The sequence below is a fragment of the Vulpes lagopus genome, chromosome 24 (genome assembly GCF_018345385.1).
Source record: "Vulpes lagopus strain Blue_001 chromosome 24, ASM1834538v1, whole genome shotgun sequence".
NCBI lineage: Eukaryota > Metazoa > Chordata > Mammalia > Carnivora > Canidae > Vulpes > Vulpes lagopus.
In genome coordinates, this window is record NC_054847.1 from 44,238,673 (window position 1) to 44,261,922 (window position 23,250).

The window sequence follows — 23,250 nt, forward strand, 5'->3', positions numbered from 1 at the left end:
CTAAGCACTTGCTTTTTTATCACTTGTCCTCATAATAACATTAACATAATTGCAGTTAAAAAATATTTTTAAAAGATTTTATTTATTTATCCATGAGAGACACAGAGAAAGAGGCAGAGACAGAGGCAGAGGAAGAAGCAGGCTCCCCATAGGGAGCCTGATGCAGTACTTGATCCCAGGACCCGGGATCATGACTGGAGCTGAAGGCAGATGCTCAAACACTGAGCCACCCAGGCATCCTGTTAATGCAGTTTTTAAGATGAGACACCTGGGGCTTGCTTCAGAGGTTTCAATCTGTACCTACTGGACTGTTCTGAAACCAGGTACATATATAAAAGCCCTTGTCCTCATTGCCTTGAAGGCAGAAAAAAAGCTAGTCTTAACTCCCTGGTTTACAGAAGAAAACACACACATTACACACACACACACACACACACACACACACACACACACACAACCCTGAAGTATCAAGGACCTGGCCCAGAGTAGCAGTTGTAGAAGGCATAGTGAATATCTGAACCCAGTCAACTCATTTCATATATATACATATATGATTTATTCATTTTTAGAGAGAGAGCGCACAAGTGGGAGGGACAGAGGGAGAAAGAGAGAAATCCTCAAGCAGACTCTGCATTGAGTGCAGAGCCCAATGCAGGGCTAGATCCCATGACCTTGAGATCATGACCGGAGCTGAAACCAAGAGCTGGACACTGTACCACCCAGGTGCTCCCAAGTCAACTCACTTCTTGAGAATCTACATAACTGATGCCTTTAGTATTCGGAGGGTTTAGTTCCACTTTTTGCCAGAGATGGACATCATTTTCAAACTTGACTATTCCCTCAAGACATTTCATTAACCACATTAAGGTTTTTACTTTCTAGACTAACGAAACACATAGCTCAAAAAAAAAAAAAAATCATGTCCCGAGTGTAAAGAGCTAGTGGAACTTGCCAGGAATTAGTTACAGACACATTTTAGCTTTATGATTTTGCTGAAAACTAAAAACAAGGCAAAATGTCTTTAAATTCATCCAAATAACCTTTTCACACTTCATCTCAGAGGAACCAGTTAGGAGGCAAAGGAGGGCCCCTTCAGGAGGCCAGGTGACCCCCTGCTCTGCTGCTTGACACCCCAGTCATCATCTGTTCTTTAGGGAAGCCTTCCCTGACCTGCCTTTCTAAATGAAATTCCTCATTATAGCACATTTGGGATTCTTCTTCTGGCTGTGGCAGATTAACTGGTACTGGACTAGCCCTCCTACAACAAACAACTGACAAAATATATGGAATTAAGGCTTTCAGAAGTCAATGGGTAGCACAAGACTGTGATCCCTAAGAGATGAATCTCATGATACCCTTTCTGCACACACTTTCTAGACTGTGACACAAGGAAGCCAAGCAGACCACAGTGGATCTTTCGAAGCTGAAGAGAGAAATTGGAAGTTTAGACTAGTAAGACAGTTGGAAAGTGCAGGGCAAGGCCCATAGAGAAGGGAGCTGTGCAGAGGGAGTTCCAGATATTTGCGGGGGATCCCCTAGAGGCTTCAGCTAAATACCAGGCTACTCATCTTAGGGCAAGACTCCATGAAGCTGATCAAAGACGCTGCAGAACAGATGGTTGAGCAAATGCTGGAGCCCGCATAGATCTGGGACATATTCAAGTTCTGACCAGTCAGAGTGGAGAAATGTCACTGGCCCTAGGCACTCAATAGAGACCCCAGAGGGACTATTTTAGACCTATACTACTAACATGGCTCTAAAACAGCCCTTGAGCATATTAAGATGATCTGCAAATTCATCACCAGCCATAACAAAATTCAACACTATTGAAGAGGCAACAGAATCTAAACACTCAACTATGTAGCATCCATGATTTATACCATACAATAATTTCCAGACATGTGAAGAAATAGCAAGATATGATCCATAACCAGGAGAAAACCAGCTAATCGAAAGACCTAGAAATGACAGAGGTAATGGAATTAGCAGATAAAGACTTTAAAACATCTATATCTGTAATTAAATATTTATTTATTCATGAGACACACACACACACACACACACACACACACACACACAGAGAGAGAGAGAGAGAGAGAGAGAGAGAGAAGCAGAGACACAGGCAGAGGGAGAAGCAGGCTCCATGCAGGGAGCCTGATGTAGGACTTGATCCTGGATCCTGGGATCATGCCCTGAGTGAAAGGCAGACACTCAACTGCTGAGCCACCCAGGTGTCCCCATCTCTATATATTTTTAAAGAGCTATATTTTTTTAATGGACAACATATTTGAATAGACACTTTACCAAAGAAGATACATGGACATTCGCATATTGACACATTAGTCATTAAAGAAATACAAAGTAAAACCACAATGAGGGGGATCCCTGGGTGACGCAGCGGTTTGGCGCCTGACTTTGGCCCAGGGCGCGATCCTGGAGACCTGGGATCGAATCCCACATCGGGCTCCCAGTGCATGGAGCCTGCTTCTCCCTCTGCCTATGTCTCTGCCTCTCTCTCTTTCTCTCTCTGTGACTATCATAAATAAATAAATTAATTAAAAAAAATAAAAAATAAAACCACAATGAGATAACCCTACACATCTATTAGAGTGGTTAAAATTTTTTTTTAAGATTTATTTATTTGAGAGAGAGTGAGTGAATGGGGGTAGGGGTAGAGGGGGAAAATCTTGAGCAGAATCCTTGCTGAGCATGGGGCCTAATGTGAGGCTTACTCTCATGACTCATGAGATCATAACCTGAACCAAAACCAAGGATTGGAGGCTTAACTGACTGAGCCACCCAGGTAACCCTAGAATGATTAAAATTTTAAAAGACTGATCATGTCAAGTATTGACAAAGATATGGAGGACATGGAGAGAGCCAGGTGTTGCCTGCACACATAGTGGGGTACATTATAGCAGAGGAAAACACTGACATTTGGAAGACCTGATTTTATTTAGAAGCTATTGGTAAACCACCCCATTCCAGAGGAGACTCTGGAAAAAGGTCCTCCCCCAGGATTTCTGCAAAGAAAATTTAGTCCACTTTTTATTGGCAACTGTCATCAAGTGTATAACTTTTCCTTTGCTGCATAAAAAAGTACCACAAACTTAGCATTTTAAAACAGCACCCATCTATCGTCTCAGTTTCTTTAGGTCAGAAGTCTGGACATGGCAGAGATGGGTGGTCTACTTGGGGTCTCACAAAGCTGAAATCAAGGTGTTGGCTGGGCTGCATTCTCATCTGGAACTTGGGGTCCTCTTCCAAGTTCATTCAAGTTATTGGATTGAGTTCCCATTTTATTGCTATCAGCCAGGGGTTGCTCTCAGTCCTGGTGGCTGCCTTCAGGTCCTGGCCCTGTGGCCTCTTACAATCTGGTGCTTCCTCCTTCTAAGGCAATAGGAGATTCCCTTCCAGTCTGCTATGATGGCGCCATATGTAATATAACCTAAGGGAGCGAGGATTTCATAGGAGTCACAGATCCTGACCACACTCAAAAGAATGGAATTATAGACAGCATTTACAACAGGGTGCAAAAATATTGGGTGTCACTTTAGGATTATGTCTACCGTATCACAAGGTAAGTTTGAAGTCATGATTAAGCTTGAGTATTTCCTTCACTGATTGGAATTGCTTTAACCTTAGTGAGTAAACGTATTAGAAGGATTCAAATTGGAAGTATTAATTTTCATTATACTTTCACAGACTGTAAGTACTAGTAGAAGTCATCTTGGCCATGCTACAGCCAGTAAGTAAAAGAACTAGTCAAGAAGCTTTAGCCCTGAACTTGCTAGAGAATTTTCTGCTAAGCTGGTCTGGAAAGTAGAGGAAGGCCTCTCTGCAGGGTAGGGCAGGACTGTAAAAATGTGCATGCTGAAAGTGTGTTCAGCAACCTTAATGGGAAAAATGTTTGTTTTATGACCTTTAAAATTTTTTTGTCAGAACATTACAAATGCTCTTACTATCGGTTACAAACGTACAGGGAGATGGGAAAAAATAGGAAAACTAGTATTTATTCTATACATTGTAACTCACTAATAGGACCTTTATTGAGAACAAATTACACACAATATTTAGATAATAAGAAATAGTATTCTAGGTTCCAGAAATGTGAATATTGAGGTACAAATGACAGAATATGGTTAATGCTATTTTATCCCTTTTCAAGAGATCACTTCAAAATAGGCAGAAAATAAAAATAAAAGGTCTGAGCAACTGATTTGAACAAGACCCAGGATTGTAAACTCTAAAGAACAGTACACACTTAAGCATTCTTAACTCCCCCTGAATTTCAAAAGCAAGTGAAAAGTTTCATTATGTGTCTGATTATTAACAGACTCTACCACCCCAAGAACTAACCAATGATAAATTATACGGATACTGGCACTAGAGCAAAGATAAATAGCAGTCTACAGGCCCCTCTTAAGAAGCCAAACCTTTCAAATTGAAGAGTAATCTACTTAAAAAATTTCTTGGGTAGTTGCAACATAAAGTTTGATGTTCGTTATTACTTCCCAATGTACATAATATGCTCTCCTCACACGGAGAATCCCCACAGCCTTCAGTTCTGGGTCTGCCGTTGCCACTCCTGTCAAAAGAAACTCCAGGATGAATTTGGGGACTTGACAGATATATCAGGAGCTGCCAGAGAAGTAAGGAGGTGACACTTTTGTCATCACAGACCAATGTGAAACCAGGATGACTGCAAATGTGCAAATCAGGGTGGTCTGAGAAGGATTTTTCCCCTAAGGGACAAGCTTATAAAAAGACACTAAGATGATAAATACTTTTTATTTAAAATACCTTTTCCCCCCGCAACAGCACATATTAAATTTCAATATCCTCATTTAAACTGTGCTCTCCTGTGGCCAGGTTGTTGCTAGTATTGGATTCTATGATCCACAGAGAGATCCTGGCAAATTCACTTCCAACTCTTTCCTCTTGCCTCTAATAACAGAGATGATGAGGATAAGAATGCCTGACAGTTGCAAGGAGTTTTGGGCCTTTATATACCTGGCCCCCCTGGGGGAGTCTCTCTTTGCCAAAAGTAACAGCAGAAACCTACAAGAGCCGCAACACAGCAGAAGGATTCCACTGACTTTATTCTCCAGAGCCTTTTATCCTTCTGAGGTGTCAGGAATTCTGAAACAATGAATCAAACCATCTTGACAGGCTTAGGCCATTTAGACAATATATTCTAAAAAGAAACAGAGGAAACTAAAAGGTTTTTACAATATTTTAGCTGAAGGAGGTGCTATTATTTAGATCTCACTAGACAGTCTTCTTGACAAAGTTTCAGGAATTTCCTGATTAAATTTTTAGAACAAGTTTCTACTCCTTGTCCATACTGTGATTTTAATCATTCAAACTGAAAAGCATTGTCCAATAAAGGATGACAATTCTGAATGACGTGCCATTTTGAAAATGATCCACATTTTCATGTAGATCAAAGTTGCTGGAGTTTTCCAAGTAAGACTGTTACTGCTTCTTGTATAGCAACTGCCCATGCTGTTTTCTTAGCTCCTTAGAATATGGATCTAACAAAGCCAAGATTTGGGGTGTGCCTCCCAAGTAAGGAAGTTGCCATCAGAAGGAAAAAGGAAAAAAAAAAGTCTTCATAGATGGCAACATCACCCTGATTCCCCAAAAGCAATTCCATGTACTTGTCCTTTGGATCACCGATGGGCATCATCATCTATGTGAAATGCAGCACAGACATTGTAAGGCTATAATATAGTTGCCACAAGCAAAGACGACGGAAATGCAAGCACAGCATAGGCTCAGGCAAATGAGTGATGAGGCAATATGGTGGCTTCTGGTGACTTTGGTGAGAGTCACTACCATGAGCCTTCTGCAGCTTTATCTTCCTCCCATGGAGCTCTCCCAAGCAGTAACAATTTTGATGGGATACAGGTGGCAGTAATAAGTGTTGGAGGAAACGAATCTGTTCCACGTTTCAGATGGCTTTATACCACTTTTCATTTTTTCTGCCTTCTTGGGTAAACTGATCCAGAGAACACTTTTGATCCCTCCCCCCCCCCCCCGCCTCTTTTTTAAATCATACTTCTGCTAGCTTTTCTGTCCAACACCAGTAAAGCCTGGGGAGAATGGGATTGTAAAGCCAGTGTTGGATTTTAACCATTTCCGGTTCCTTCAACCCAATCTCAGAGCTGACACACAAGTCCTTAAGGAAAGCTTTTTGCAGGGAGATACAGGGGTGCTGGGGTGGATGAAGAACAGCTGGGGGGATGAATGCATGAAAGGAAAAAAAGAAAAGCAACAGTAAAAGCGGAGGTGGGTCACTAAGAATGCGGAGAGCGAGCAGACAGTTCTCTGCTGGAGGTACTGCATCTCACGCAGAAACAGGGATCACATGCATCTTCAGTTCACATCAAAACTTTAGTGCATTAGGCCAAACTTAAGATGGCAGATCCAGGCCACACCAGCTCTGTCCTGGTGTCAGCCACCTCTAGGAGGAGCAGGTCCACCAGGTAATATAGGGAAATCAGCAAACCTCCGGACATACAAGCTCTCAAATACAGAGACCCAAGGGGTGGCTAATAGGCCATCATTTCATTATTCTCCCATCTTAGACCCCAGTTGAATTTGGTCAAGCTCTGAGGCCCTTGAAGCATAAGAACAGCAGCTCCAACCATCAGACTGGCATGAGATAAGATTTTATAAATCAGAACATCAGTTAACATTACACAAAACTTGTGGCTTTAACAAAGGACACCTCATTTGAAGGCTTCACTCAAAGGTTCAGGGAATGTTCTTGTGATGGTGCCAGGCCTCATCGCAGGGCCTGTGGTGGCACATCTAATTTACGCCAAATCTGGATCAAGACTGAGAGGATTTGTGCGCAGGGCTCCTGTGGGAAAATTCTCTCCCGCATTCTGGATTAGGTCATGGATGCCACAGTATTAAGGAGGGTAAAGCTCTTCTCAAAATAAGCCCAAGGGCGATGGTTTAAACAACGACCAGTTTCACAACAAGCTTTCAACTTTCTGATTTCAACTGAATCCAGATGCATAAATACCAAAAATATTGAAGGGAAAGGAAAGCCTAAGGATCTCTTTACAAGTTCCAGAAATACCCAGCTAAAAGGTTCCAGAAAAAAAATCATCAGCGATCTTGTCATTAAAGAGTAATTAATTCTACCTCTAGGTTTATGTGCTGATATCTTTATATCCACATTTTAGGGCGAACTATGGTTCTCCAACTTGTGATCCAGTAATTTTATGAGTTAGCCATGCAAATACTGTGATTCAGTCTGATTCTGTAAAGCTAACCTCCCCAAATGTATTAGTTTCTTAGGGCTGCCATAACAAATTATCACCAACTGGGTGGCCCAAGGCAATGAAAATTAGTTCTGGAGGCCAGAAGTTGTAAATGAAGCTGCTGGCAGGGCCATCCCGTCCCCACCCACCCCGTGAAGTAAATAAAGTTCCTTCCTTGCCTCTCCCGGCTTCTGGTGGCTTCCCTGGCTGGTGGCCACACCACTATCTTCATGTGGCTTTTCCTCTTGTCATCTCTTCCTTTACAAGGACACTTTGCTTTTGGATTTACGGCCTCCCTGGATGAGCCAGGATGATTTCATCTCAAAATCCTTAATTATATCTGCAATGACCTTGGAAGATCACATTGACAGGTCCAAGGGGTTAGGAAGTGGACATCTCTTTTAGGGGTCCATAATTCGACCCACTACACTAAGCGTGCTCTGGACTTTCAGGTCTTTATAAAACCTCAAGTGCTTGAAAATAGCAAATATTTCCTTCCTTCTTTTAATGCTAATTTAAAAAAAAAGTGAGGAAACTTGGTCCTTTTGCTTTATATACCATTTGGAAGACAGCTGGCATATGCTTCAAATGTTAAGAATCTGGTGCAAGTGTGCCCTGTGCCAATTGCACACGTGTAGGCAACTTCAAAAGTATGTTTTCCTAATTATACTGTTTATACTTGATTACACACATACGACGGAAGGGTCTAGTTTTCATATCACCTGCTTAGATACAGTGTGACTTCAGAAGCAAAAATATACAAACAGTTTTATGCAGGTTCCAGGACATGATGTTTTGGCAGAAACTGTTTAAAATGTAAAAGCAAAGCAAGCCTGCCAGCCAGCCAGTCTTACACTAGTTGTGGGATCTTGAGCAAATTATTTATAAATCACCCTGTTTCAGTTTTCCCATCTGTAAAATGGTATAATAATACCTACTTCACAGGGTTGTTATGAGGATTAAATAGTTTAGTATTTGTAAAGCATTTAAATAGTGTCTGGCACATGGTAAAGACCTTGTAAGTTTTATCACAATTTTTAAGAGTCATAATTAGAAATTGCACTAAGCATTGAAGAGATACATTTGCAAACACATTTAAAGCATGCATACCAATTAAAGTTCTTGGTTGCAAGTAACAGAGATGCAGACAAAATTTTTTTGGAAATGAACGGGAAGGGTTACAAAATGGTTGGAACCAAGAAAAGCTGGGAAGCAGAGGACAAAGCCAAAGAGACCTGCAAAGAACATCACTGAATCATTCTGTCCCAACTGATTACCATTTTAGAAAGCATAAGGTAAAAAAGAATATACAAAAATAAACATTTTAAGTGAAGCTTTGGATTTGTCATTATCTACTGTGTCTTTAGAAATAATAGTAAAAATAATCTTTTACTGGATAAGCAAGCAGGTGATGGAAGGTTATCTATTAGAAGGTATCTAGAGTATCTCAATCCAATCTAGCTATCAACAGCTCCTCAGTTCTGAATCTTAGAAATTTTCTCTCCTTTCTAGTTTGAAAACCTTGCAAAGAACTCCGATTGGGCCAGCACCTCTAAACTAGTCAACTGTGGTGAGGGAAGAGTCATAAAAACCCACTTGGCTCCTGCCAGAGACACACAGTTAGCAATGGAGGCACAGTTACTCCAGAGGAGAGAATGCCAAGCAGACACTGGCACAACTGAGCACTATATACTCACAACGTATCTACACCGTACACAAGAACTGATGGGAACAAATTCATGAAGAAAATCCATTATTTGTATACACACTGGGTTCTAACATGGCTAAGAGAGAGGACTGACATGAGAAGGGAGAAAACAGCACAGGAGAGAGGTAAGTAAAACAGAAAAGCTGAGGCAGGCATAAAAACATTAGTAATCACCTTCTATAGTAGCAAGTCATAAGAAAACAAGCCAATGTTTGCTGTAAATGTAGTTTTCTGGTAAAGGCTGCAAGATACAAGGTATAAAGACTTAGTCCAAATTCTATCAGGGCTATCTGATGATATGTGACAAACTGGAAGCTGTACTGAAGGGTCCCACATGAAAGACTAATTGATGATAGGCACAATTTATAGAGGCAAATAAAATTTTAAAGTTTTCCCACATTAAGGGTTACAATTTTCTCAGGAAAACAGATTCAATAAAGCATATAACACCCTTTTTAAAAGCACACTGTCACCAGTGTGACAAATTGAGGTTTTAAGTGTGAAAGTATATGGTAGCATTTTTTACCTTTTCTTTTTTTTAAGATTTTTTAATTTATTTATTTGAGAGAGGAGAATGCAAGCAAGAAAGTGAGCAAGAGCAGGAACAGGAGCAGGAGCAGGGAGAAGGGTCAGAGGGACAGGGAAAAGCCGACTCTGTGCTGAGCAGGGTGCCTGATGCAGGGCTTGATCCTGGGACCCTGGAACCATAACCTGAGCCACAGGTACACGCCTAACTGACTGAGCCACCCAGGTGCCCCTATGGCAACATTTCTAAAGCATGTTTACCAGCTGGAAAGGATACTTGAAGGATGGTCTGCAGCCAAGCAAATGGAAATTGCTGGCATGCTGCTATCTTTCTCCCTTCACAATGCACAGACCAAGTTAAATTCCCTAAGTACTAAAATAAATACACCTATTTAACTTCATTGGACTGAGTGCTTCTTAAATATATTTGGGCAGAGAACCTTTTTTATTTTTTAAAAAGATTTTATTTATTCATGAGAGACACACAGAGAGAAAGAGGCAGAGACACAGGCAGAGGGAGAAGCAGACTCCATGCAGGGAGCCGGATGTGGGACTCGATCCTGGGTCTCCAGGATCACACCCTGGGCTAAAGGCAGTGCTAAACCCTGAGCCACCCAAGCTGCCCAGGAACCCTTTTTATTATGAGATCTATTTGTATCCTAAGGAACTGACTTTCTAAGGAACATACTTTGAGAAATGCTATGTGGCAAATAAATACTGAAATTCTAAGGGTGATGAGTTGAAAAATTGTGATGTTTATGTCTCTAAGGAAGTTAATAAGTGACACATTACTTCTCAAATGCCCTTGTTATAGAATGAGGTTTTTTAAAAATATTTTATTTATTTATTCATGACAGAGAGAGAGAGAGAGAGGCAGAGACATAGGCAGAGGGAGAAGCAGGTTCCATGCAGGGAGCCTGACATGGGACTCAATCCTGGGTCTCCAGGATCAGGCCCTGGGGTGAAGGCGGCACTAAACCGCTGAGCCACCCGGGCTGCCCATAGAATGAGTATTAAGTGTAGAATGGTATATCTCATATACCTTTTTTACATACCATGTTGATGCAAAAATGCTACAAGATATTACTACAGTACTGAAAACACATACCATAACAATCCCACTTCAAATCATTTACAGAAGATGAGCAAAACATAAAGAGATAAAGAATATCTCTGAGGAGGTGAGATATTACAAGTCCTCTCTGGCCTCTTAAAGGAGTCCTTGGAACTGCCAGAAAGGGGGTCCACTCCAAATGTCTGAGTTGTTTTAGTTCACTCTCTTCAGACTCTTTGACAACATCTAGGGTATATAGAGGAACTTACCAGGTTCTCCCAGGAGAGCTGGAACCCTGCAGAGCTACTGCCTGTCTCTGGAGAGAGTCCCCAGCAGAACCCCTCTCCTTCCCCATGGGCCCGCTCCATCAGAAATCATATTTTTGATGGCAGAGGTATGTACCAAAGGTGGAGGAGCAAAGGAGTCCCTAATTTGTATATAGAAGTAGGGCTTGGAGATGGGGGGATATATATGCTCCTAATATCGGAGTTGGGTGAAACTTGCAATGAGTTTTTTATGAGAAACAATATCATGAGTGATGAATAGGTATCTAGGTATGTAGTCCAGTAGTCCAGCTCTATCACTGTTAGGTCATTTTGTGGAATTACTATGAAAATATTTTACCATTTATAACATTTTCCTAAAAAAAAAAAAAAAAGCATTCTGTGTTCTACATATAATAATACAGAAAACTAAAACATTGGCCAATCATGGATGTATAGACTGCAATTAGTTTCTGAAGTCTTTAAGACTATCCACCAAGATTTATTCATGGTCTATGGCTTTTTTGTTCAGTATTTTCTCAATACGATATGCACTCTTTAATTCTTTAAAAGCATTTTTTTAAAATTTAAATTCAATTAGCCAACACAGAGTACATACTTAGTTTCAGATGTAGTGTGCATTGCACCCGTTAATTCTTATAGCAATTACTAATTTAAGCAAACGTTAATCAGCAAATAACCTTTGATTCGGAGATCTAGTATTAATAGAATGAAAAAATAAATGCTTTAAAACAGAAATACATTTAAATCATATTTATTTTTTCTGTTATTAATATAAAAATATTTCAAAACACTTTAAGATATTTGACAAGCTGCAGAACAGAAAAGGCTTGTCTAGCAAAATGTTCTCAAGGAAGCCTGAGGGGTCCAGTAAACAGTGCAGCAATCCCAGCCTGTGGCTGCAGGTACATATTCCTGTTTTGTAGGCACACTGATTCAAAACAATATTAGGAAAAGATGTGCTTCAAAGAACAAAATAAAGATAAAGCACTGAGCACCTTTTACAATGCTGTAATAAAATATTCATTAATTCCTCTGTGTGAAAATTTGGGAAAAGATAGAAAGTAAAACTGGACATAAAAGGAGTTAAAATGGTGTTTATAAAGTAAGTTTTCTCTGACTCATGAAAAAACGGATTACAAATACTCTTGAGACAATGTGAAAGTTCATGGGTTTTATATCTGCCAGTGTCATCACCTGCTATGGCAGCTTCTTAGTTGTTGACTGAGATTTTATATTACAGACTGACACATGTGGTCTTATACTGACATTGATCTCTTCTCTTAGAGTATGGTGCTGTCGTTGGTATACCATGAAGTACTATCACACACAAATTATAACCACAACTTCATTATGAGCAGAAATTACAAAAGCACATTTTGCCAAACTGATTTTTGAATCTTCTAAATTGTGTTTGTTTACTCACCTGTCAATTTGAAAAACACGGTAATTTGCAGAGGACTTTTTTGTTATTAATGTGAGTTAGTAATGTTATAATTGAATTCAAAAGCAATTATCTTTTAAAAATGAGACTTAGAGCAGTAAAGCTTAGCATCAGCCAAAATCTACTGGCATACCACAGGCTAAAGGCCAACTCTACAGTAGTACATAAAAGTTACTTAAAAAAAAAATAAAGGTTACTTTATGAAAAACCCAAATAAAAATTACTCTCAAAATATTTTGTCCATTAGAATTAGTTTACAAACAGAAATTTAAATTAAATGAGAAGACTCTAGGCCTCTGGGATAGGATCTTACAACTAGAAGACAGGAAATGTTAACACTGATTTTTGTGATGTTGCAAGTTTAACCAGTGACTTAAAGAATTCTATCAAAACATGTGATAAAAGGTATGGGGGTAACAGATACTGAGTCTGCAATTAAAAAATGATGCTTTAAAAATTCTTCCCTTGAATGAAACACAAATACCAAGCATTTTCTACCTTTCTATCTCTAGAAATTCCAATGGGAATCCAGAAATGGAAAAAAAAATTTTTTTAAAAAAAGGAGTGAAGGGAAAACATGCATCTGCTGGTATATGATGGACACCCTGGAGACAGCACTAAGATGATGGTATGGATGCACTCTGAAGGAGAATGGCAAACACTGGCCAGCACTGTTTCCACTAAAGCTTCAGGAAGTAACAGATCCTGACCATTTTCCTAGTGTTAGCATTTAGTAGTTAGAACTACTTGCAAAACCAGTGCTGAGAGTTGATAAATATTTATGGTGCCACCAGGTGATTTCCTTCAAGTTTCTCCATCACGGATTTTGGATGTGATTGTCCCCCCCGAAGGGAGCACATCCTCCTTTGCATGTGTGGGGAATTGCACAGTTGGTGACCAAACTGTTAACAGGTGCTCTGAAACATCAGTGAGAAGAGCTGCCAGCTAAAGGAAGAAAATGCAAGTGGAGAAAGTTTACTAAGCTTTTCGACAGATACAACCACTATTTCACATGTACAAAACCTAAAGAAAATGGAGGCTCCTTTATTCCAGACAACCTGTAAATTCAGAATTCCACATACAATTTTCTTTGTAGGAGCAGAATATGGCTGTATATCAATATCCATTTTCTTACTGAAGCCTTGATAAAAGTTTAGTTTAAAAGGCAAATGAGAAACAGGATCCAGATGTTGAATGATGGCTTCAGCAGCATCATATGAGGTGGCTTTTGGGTTTGCCATAGAGTTCGAGTTTCTTTGTCGTGAGTAGGTGTGCCAGGCCATTGAGCAACATTAGAACGATGGTCATGGACATGACAATCACATAGTGGCTAATGCTACAGAAGGAGAAAAGGAAACATGTTACAAGCAGAGAGAACACATATGGGAAAGAACATAAAATCCCTCTAAATAATGTTTCTAAATGTACCATAAAATATATAGAATTACAAAAGCTATCAATGATTTTTTAAAAAGTTTATTTATTTATTTTTTTAGTAATCTCTACACCCAACAGGGGGCTTGAACGCACTATCCTGAGACCAGGAATCCCATGCTCTTCCGACTAAGCCAGCCAGGCATCCCATCAAAGATTTTGAAATACATATCAAATGTTAAAAAAACAAATTTGTTATAGAAGTAGTGATGAACATAAATAATATTTTGAGAAATCTCCAACAACTGTAATGTTATAACAATGTCTGGTATTGGCAGTGCCTGTGTCTTTGCCATCAATAAAAGTATTGTCCCCAGGTTAAGTATTCTGATGTTTTAGAGCACACTATCCTGTGCTTTGACACACAGGAAGTACAGTTAGAAGTTGACACAGTTAGAAGTACTTTAACAAAACTACCAACCACAGATACACACGTTACCCAAATTTAAATTCAAGGAAATAGAAGTTTTATAGTCAAGAAATCTAAACAAAGGAAAAAGGATACATTTCTTCATTAATCTCCAAGTTAAAGCTACTGTCTCCCAGATTTTGCTCTTTTAGAGCTTTTATCACTTTTAATACTCCAAATTATTTAAAACACCCTTAACATTTTAAACTACTTTAATATAAATAATAAGTATTAAATATGACTTGATTTCTTAACAAGATAAGCTTCATGAAGGGCACCTGAGTGGCTCAGTTGGTTGAGAGTCTGTCTTCAGCTTGGGTCATGATCCCAGAGTCCCGGGATCAAGCCCTGAGTCAGGCTCCCTACTCAATGGGGAGTCTGCTTCTCCCTCCTTGTGCCTGTCTGCGCACACTCTTTCTCTCGCTCGTTCTCAAATAAATAAAACCTTTTTTTTTAAAAAAGATAAGTTTCATAAAATCAGTAGGTAGGTGGCTATCTTCAAATTTAGTGGAAGTCTATCTATAAAAGGTATTTCACAGATCACTTATCTCCTTACAGTGGCCTGAAATCACAAACTTTGGGCTCATTTAAGCTAACATTATTGGCAGGAAACAGTTGTGAAGCTCATCATCTTTAAGCAGTGGAGCCATAGGGCATTCAGCTTGTGATCTCTTCCATCAATCAAGTCTTGGTATCATCTCAGCATAGCAGAGTTAAAAGAGCATCTAATTTCAACTTGAAATGAGTTTAGCTGTTCCCACTCTCTCCCTTAACTATTTTGACATCACTTAAATCAGGAATTCTCAAGGTGTACATGTGATGGTAGAGGGACAGGGTCTCTGTGTGGAGAGGCATATAGAGGCACAATAAAGGCCTGCCTGTACAAGGGGTGATAAAAGGTTGACTACACTTTTAAATCAGGGTAATGGGCAATAGAAACAGGCTATATCTGTTGGATGCACTGGAGAAGAAAAAGTTTGAGAATCATTGATTTTAATAAAGCTTAGTATTCACTGTAAGAGTAAAGGTATTTTATGGTACTTATTAATTACATTTAGGAGGATATTAAAATAGTATTGGACATAATGAGAAGTTATCATTATATTCAGAGAGAAATGATACTTTAGTTGTCATTTGTATTTTAATAAGGTATAACAATAATGCATATGGGAACAGAGTCCACATGAACACTACTATCAAATCAAACCAATCAAGCTGATGATGCTGACTCTATTCACTTCATACCAAATACACTCAGAACATAAATTTTATAGTTATGAAGATTACCTCAAAGGAAATGCAGTTTAAGAACTGCACTAGTTTAAAAAATGCACTTCTTTCAGGATGCAATATAAAAGGCGGTACTCTGTAAAGTTTACAACCTGCTATGAATGAAGATACAGTATAAAAGATCAAAAGGAGAAAATACTAAATTGTAGCTCTGTCAGCCCAACTCAGTTTTATGACCTGGACAGGATATTTTTCACATGGCTGTTATAAGAACACCTGATGACATAAGGTTCTCCAGAAAACCACTGAGCTGATAGCTGCAGGCTCAGTTGATTATACAGACTGGAGTCTGTATATTCCTTTAAAAGTATAAATTCCTTTAAGAGTCTCAATTTAGTTCTGGTAAAATCTGCTCTGAAGATATATTTCTAAACATATTGGACTATACCCATAAACCGAAATACTGTCTCATAACCTAATAATATATATAATCTTCATTTTTAAGAAACTATTACTTATTTGTTAACCTGAAACTAATAGCTTAGGAATCTCTCAAACCTATTTTGAAAACCCACTGCTATCACCATGATGACATTATGACCATTATAGATACTTGCAGACTACGTTCGTATGGGGTTTGGTGAGCTCCCACTCCTCTCTAGAATTCTGGGACACATTCTCACCATTTCTGTATTCATAAAGCAATCAAGTAGTAAGGACTGAAGGACAACGTTCTACTCCTGTGTATAATAAACATGTTACGGCTAACGTTATTAACTATATTACTAATAAAAATGAGTTTAGAAATAAAATTTGTCGCAAAGGGAAACCACTACAGGAGCACAATGCAAATAACTATGGGTTCCATTAAGGAAACTCTGTCAATAGGTTTAATAACATCTGCAACATGACAAGAAACATGTCAGCGTTTCTTATATACATTCATACAGGAATAATTAGAAACCCAAAACTTAAAAGCAACATTCTCACAAAGAGAATGCAGAACAAAGTACAATGGTGAAGTTTTGATATGTAAACCCTATTATATGGTGCTTTAGCTTTGAATCTTGACGCATATTTTCTAGCCATTATCCAAGTCTTTTCCTGGCAATAAATTAGACGCGGATGAAGGTGCATGAACCACTCCTGCTCCTCAGACCTATACCACATGGTTCACCGAGGGATCTCTACTGCACAGGATACAAAGAAAAGATTATAGAATTCTAACTTATTGACAGGAGCAGCAGCAAATCAAAAACAGCCCCCTGCAGCCTAAATCTGGGCAATTAGATTTAGAAAGCCTAATTTATCTAACTCAGATTTCATTTATTTCACCATCCCAACCCTCTCCATCACCCCCTCCACTCTGCAATTATTTTCCTGTTAAGAGGGCATTTTATGGACATTATAATAGAAGACAAAGAGTAAGGCAAGGAGGTATTTCTGCTGGGGTGACCAGGAGAATATGCGGGGAATTTATGGAGTATTGTTCATTGCCTTCAGCCTGATGAACTGAACCTGAGCTCTGAGGTCCCCTATTACACCTGTCTTCGAGAAGGCTCTCAGAGCAAGTGTCCCATTTCACTAACAGGAGTTAAATCTGTGAGGGCAAAGCACTGACACTGAGATGAACTGCGGTTTAAACTAACTTATTAACTGGCTATGCCCCATCACCTTTCCAACCCCTCTGGATTTTGTGGGGGTAATGAGTATACCAGCACAACAGACACAAACCAGGACTGTTCCAGGTAAACCTGCACATGTAGTCACTCTGTGTGTAGGGCAGCTCCCATTACAAACAAATACTATTACCACAAAAATATTTGTACAGCATAGTTTTTACCCTGTATGCATTAATCAATCATATAATTTTAAATAAGTATTATCAATAAATTATAGTATTGAAACATACAGTTAATATCCTTTTCTCACGGCTAGTACTGCAGAGCAGGGGTCAGTCATCAAAGCATTCTTGACCTGCAAGTGCTAATGCACCGTTTTGTTCCCCTTGGTTTGAATGATGCTCAATGTTTGTCTTATGCATTTATAGTCTCTCTTTCTGCAATTATTTTGTGCTCTGATGAATACTTTATTCCCATGATGGTTATGCAAAGGAATGTAAGAAATAGGCCTGAAGGTACCAGGCCAGTGCCAGGAAGAACGTCATGCCAAATGTTAAATACAAGTTTTGCAATGGCCCAAAGCCTCTTTTAAAAAAGATCAAGTGAGCACAGGCAACAACAATAAAAATAAATAAATTGGACTACATAAAAATTAAAAACTGTTGTGCATCAAAGGATACAATCAACTATGGCTCATCGTTCTGGCTCATTGCCTCCTAATCAATATTTCTTTCTCCTTTAAGTCCTATATATATATATATACTTTAAGATTTTATTTATTTTATTTGAGAGAGCGAGTGAGCACTTGAGTTGAGGGAGAAGCAGATGGAAAGGGAGAGGCCAACTTCCCGTTGAACAGGATGCAGGTTTGGGGCCTGGTCCCAGGGATCATGACCTGAGCTGAAGGCAGATGCTTAACTGACTGTGCCACCCAGGGTCCCTTAAGTCCTATATTATTAAAACTTTGCAGTGAATGGTTCCTTTGGAACAATCACAAACATAGGATGAGACACAAAGCCACTTTTAAGAAAGAGTTTATTAGAGTTACAAAACAAAAACTTTGGGAAATTGCCTGTAAGTAGAAGTGAGAAGCAATGGGAATTCTAACAGCCTTGACTACTGAAGTGCTGCCCTCTGGACCTGCCCAACCATTTACTAGTCTGTGACATAAGCAAGTCACAATTTCCTTAGGGCCATAGTGTCCTTATCTCGAAAATGAGGACAATACCTATATCTACTGTGAAGAATATCTACTTTATAGCATTGTGATAAAGATCACATGAAATAATGTGTTGGAAGATATTTAAACACTGTAGAACAACACAAATGTTGGTCATTTGTGGCAGAGGTGTGACTGGGGGCAATCCTTTGACTGCCATCTGAACCTCCTACTCAAGTTTGAGCTTCTACCTTATTTTGCCTTTACCTAATGTAAGCAGATTCCCTGGTCTCTGAACTGCCTTCATCATGTCTTATAGAACTCCTATCTCAAATAACCAACTGCTGGGCATGTGAACTCTGTTGTAATGCACAGCCTTGCTCTGACCTTGTGGGTAAATCTCTGCCTCTACTCTACTCTGTAAATAAGCTTATTCCACTTAGGCCCCAGAATTGATATATCTAGGGACATTCACTCTCCCAACTCCTTCCAATATCATTTACTCATGCTCATGAGTAAAATGAAATGACAAAATCTCAGAGAGGTGAGTGTATTCCATGTGGTTATTGCTGGTATTTCTCCTTTCCTTTCTAATTAAGCTTGGAAGAGTAGTCTATACTTAAAACTGTATTTCCTGACCTCTCATTTCATTTATTCATTTCCCTTTAATTTTTATCAGTCATACATGCAGTACTAAAAACATAAAATAGTGGAGAAAGATTTATAATGTAAGGTTTATAATGAAAATCGAGAATCCTCATTCCTCCTTACCCACTTCTCAGGACACTTCTGAGTACCTCCTCTGGCCACTTTTCTTTCTTTCTTTTTTTCCCTCTAAGATTTTATTTATTTATTCATGAGAGACACAGAGAGAAGGGGGCACAAACACAGGCAGAGAAGCAGGCTCCATGCAGGAAGCCTGACATGGGACTCGATCCCGGGTCTGCAGGATCACACCCCGGGCTGCAGGTGGCGCTAAACTGCTGTGCCACCAGGGCTGCCTTGGCCACTTCTTTTTTTAGATCTTCTGGTAGTTACATCCTTACCATGAATTAGTATCTTTATGTTGCTATTTATTGATACATCAATTTAAAACATTATATATTAAGTCCTTTCTAGGAAAGAGGAGAATTGAGCCTACTTACACTATGCTCTACTCATTTCACTTTTAGGTATTTTTTCTTCTACTAGTTTTTCTTCTATTTTTTCCGTATGAGTTGTCTTTGAAGGACAATTTATATGTAAGAAAATGGAACTATTTTAAGTGTCCAGTTAGATGCATACTGACACATGGTAACCATCATCACTGTTAAGATAGAAACATTTCTATCACCCCAAGAGTTTCCACATTCCCTTGTACAGTCAAGCTCATCCTAACCCTCAGTACTAGAGATGGAGGATGATGACATTGCACAATAGTGTGAATGTACTTAATGTACTGAACTGTACACACATAAAAATACTACATTTTATGAGAATATGTTCCAAACAAAATTCTGGCTTATGTCTAAAACGAAAAAAACTTAAACTTTGGAGAGAGTAAGGAGAGGTATGTCAAACACAAGAAACACTCTGAAGGATAAAAAATAGAACTATAGAATAACATCAATGCTAATAGCTGCTTTTACTGAAGCTTCTTAGATGCCAGGCACAGTGCTAAATGTCCTATGTGGACTCATCCATTCAGACGACTACATGAGACAAGGGAGAGATTAGAGAGATTAAGTTATTAGCTGATGGTCTTGCAGCTGAAAGGTAGCAGCAACTGTTTAAGCCCAGGTTGCTCTGGTCTAAAGCTCATGTTCTAATCCACTATTTTGTCTGGACACTTCGGCATCAGAGGGCTGGAGAAAGAGAGAGACATCAAAACTTCCCTTAAGCATTCAAGCTTAAGAGTAATGATAACAAAATGATCTAGGGACACCTTTTATATGCCTGACACATATGGAATGAAGAAGATTCAAATTAGATGAGGCAGGGAGGCAAAGCTGTATATATATATATGAAAGTAGGACCAGGAGTGAGCTGCCTAAGAGGTAGGAACAGAGGACAGAATAGACTCTAAAAGAGTCTCATCCAAGTCTACACAATTCCCAGCAACATAAGTGAAATAAATATTGACTAAATGAAATAAAACCAGTCTATAAAAATGTATTCTTTCTCTGAATGCATTTGAAAACAAAAAAAGCAAAAAGATCAACTTTGCTTTCTTTCTCTAAAAGAAGAAATTTAACAGATTATGGCAATCATTCACATTCAAATCATAAAGAAAAAAACGACTTTTGGTCCAGATTATACTTTAACACCGTTGTAGGTCTCATGTGTTAAATGTTCTCATATTAAAGATTCTAAGAGGCAGATAATGATTACATGCAATTTAAGTTGCCATATAAAATCCATACTGTCACTGAATGCTTCATTTTTCTAAAGAGACTGAAAGATTGTAAGAACAGATAACTCTAGGGCAGCCTCAGTGGCCCAGTGGTTTAGCACTGCATTCAGCCCAGGGTGTGATCCGGAGACCCGGGATGGAGTCCCATGTTAGTCTCCCCGCATGGAGCCTGCTTCTCCCTCTGCCTGTGTTTCTGCCTCTCTCTCTCTCTCTCTCTCTCTCTCTCTCTGTCTCTCATGAATAAATAAAATCTTAAAAAAAACAGATAAGTCTAAAAGTGACTGACTCTAAAAACCCAGATCAGATTCAAGCAAACTGTCCTATAGTCCCTTCCAGAGTTAGCATCTGTCCACACACTATCCCAAGAAAACATTTGGTAATGTGTTAATGCTAAGAATTGGAGAGACATGTCTCACTTCCAGAGGCTTAAAATAATTGGTACATGCTCTGTTTACCTCAAAAATCAAATTGGCATCTTCTACTAAGATATCAAAAATTTTTTTCACCGTACTTTTAAGAATTTCAATGTGAATATATACTATACCTTGTTCCAATCTCAAGCCAGCTGCCATAATCCTTGACCAAGAAGAAAAAATGCTGTAAAATAAATACATGGCTCCATTAAAAAACAAAGGTATTTTGATTCAGATGAAAAACAATGTTATTTTAGGATTAAGAGTTTCAGATTTCTGACCTCTCATAATTACTATCTGACTAGAATCTGTAAGAATATGCCCTTTACAAAAATTTTTGCTTGGACTACATAAGCAATATCCTAAAAGCCAGATGTAGCATCACCGTTCAATCAAATGAATACAAAAGTGACATTTACGAATAACTAAAAATAAAGATAACCAACTTAATTTTTTTTAAAGTATGCTGTAATGCAACATGGGGCTTGAACTCAAAACCCCAAGATCAAAAGTCACAGGCTCTACTGACTAAGCCCCAAAGACAACCAATTTTAATAAAAGATACTAAATAATACCAAGACCTCAGTGAAAAAATGCCATATCATCCATTTATCAACAAATATCTACTGATAGCCTACTATGTGTGGTCAATTTCAGAAATATATTGGATATCTAGTTCAACAGAACACAAAAATGCTCTCATCTAAATCAAGTGACTAGGAATCTGACTGGGAAGTTACACTACTTGGGGTCTCTAATCGGTTCTAGCACACGATGTTATACATGAAGAATTAGCTCTACCCAAAAAGAAGTCTTGCCTTTGCCTTCAGTTACTTGGAGTGACTCCTAGGACCAAGAAATGTCATGCCCGATGGGAGTATTTTTGCTTTGGGGCCTTAGTCACTGGGCAGTCTAATAATGTGATTTATACTGTGGGCTTTGGGCCATGCGGTATCAGTTCCACCTTAGAAGGACTGAACATTAAAGGTCAGCCATGGCAACAAAATGTGATTGATCCTTATTAAAAAGTTGATACTGGGCTCTGGTGAGCCTCATTGGCATACTCCCTATGAACACCACACATTAATGCTGGAAGAGTAATGCTGGCTTAGTAATTCTGACTCCACAGGAGAGGAGGACCAGAGCTCCACATCCAGACCCTTCCTAGACTCTGCCTTCTGAGGCTCCTCCCTTGGCTAACTTTAATCTGTATCCTTTCCTGTAATAAACCGTAACTGTGAATATGATGGTTTACAGTGAGTTTTGTCCTTCTAGTGAATTATCAAAGCTGAGGGCAGTTTTGAGAACCCCATGAACTTGAAGGTGTAAAATAGGTTCTTTTTCTTGATATACTACATACAAGAGGTCCACCTGCATGCTCCTTACTCAGAACTCAACTAGTAGAGCCATTAACTTAGTAACAAAAAGCTCCACTTCCCCTCTTTCCTTCCTTCCCTTCCTTTTCTCAATCTCAGAGAATGGTTAGAAAAATCAACATTTCAAGTAGGAAAATGATGTATTATCTAAATCAAAAGTTAGCTTTTTCTGTTAACTTTCTATGGAAGGCTCATTTCAGAACAATGCACCATAGAAGAGTAAGGTATAAAATGACAGGTTCAAATAAATCAAGCAAAAAGACTTTTGACATCTTCAAAAGAACACCATTTCTGCATAAGTCATATAAAAAGAAAGTAATTTTATATGTGTAAATTATGGCATCACTTATAACTTAATACCTAAAGATTTCACATGCAGAAATGCATTCAGATTTCTCTTGATTAAATTAAATCAGCACTTAGCTTCTCAATCTTTATACTAAATATCCAATAATGTCTTACCAAAGCCATAATGTCTGATATGATGAGAACCATGAGAAAAAGGCTGGAAAAAAATAAAGGAAGATTACACATAATAGAACAGGCACATTTTTAAGGCACATTAAAATAAAAATGAGAATAATAAAATAATCCTCTATTAGTATTTTTGCTTCTGAAAAATACTACTTTAGACAAGAGCGCTTTTTGCATTATAATGAGCAACTGTCCCACAGTGATGGGCTGGAATTCAAAAATGCTATTTAACATTTTGAATATTTATTTTGATAGGAAAAGGACATGAATTATGATATTTATTTATTTATTTATTTATTTATTTATTTATTTATTTATTTATTTTGGAGGGAGAGAGGGAGAGAAGGAAGGGCAGAGGGAAATGGAGAGAATCCCAAGCAGGCTCCATGCTGATGTGGGGCTTGATTTCATGACTCTGAGATCATGACCTGAGTTGAAACCAAGAG

At 38.7% G+C, this 23,250-nt stretch overlaps 1 protein-coding gene across 5 annotated transcripts in view; it reads right to left on the reverse strand.

Moving 5' to 3' along the window:
• Positions 1–11,589: 11,589 nt before the first annotated feature.
• PIGN (phosphatidylinositol glycan anchor biosynthesis class N) overlaps positions 11,590–23,250 on the reverse strand; it is a 106,487-nt gene continuing 94,826 nt past the window's right edge. For all 5 annotated transcript variants that reach the window (XM_041739783.1, XM_041739782.1, XM_041739779.1 and 2 more), the window contains 3 exons: positions 22,793–22,835; positions 21,086–21,138; positions 11,590–13,631 (listed from right to left, as the gene is read on the reverse strand). In XM_041739783.1, the coding sequence (XP_041595717.1) occupies positions 13,508–13,631; positions 21,086–21,138; positions 22,793–22,835 (220 nt within the window). In that variant the 3' untranslated portion in view covers positions 11,590–13,507. The remainder of the gene's footprint in view (positions 13,632–21,085; positions 21,139–22,792; positions 22,836–23,250) is intronic.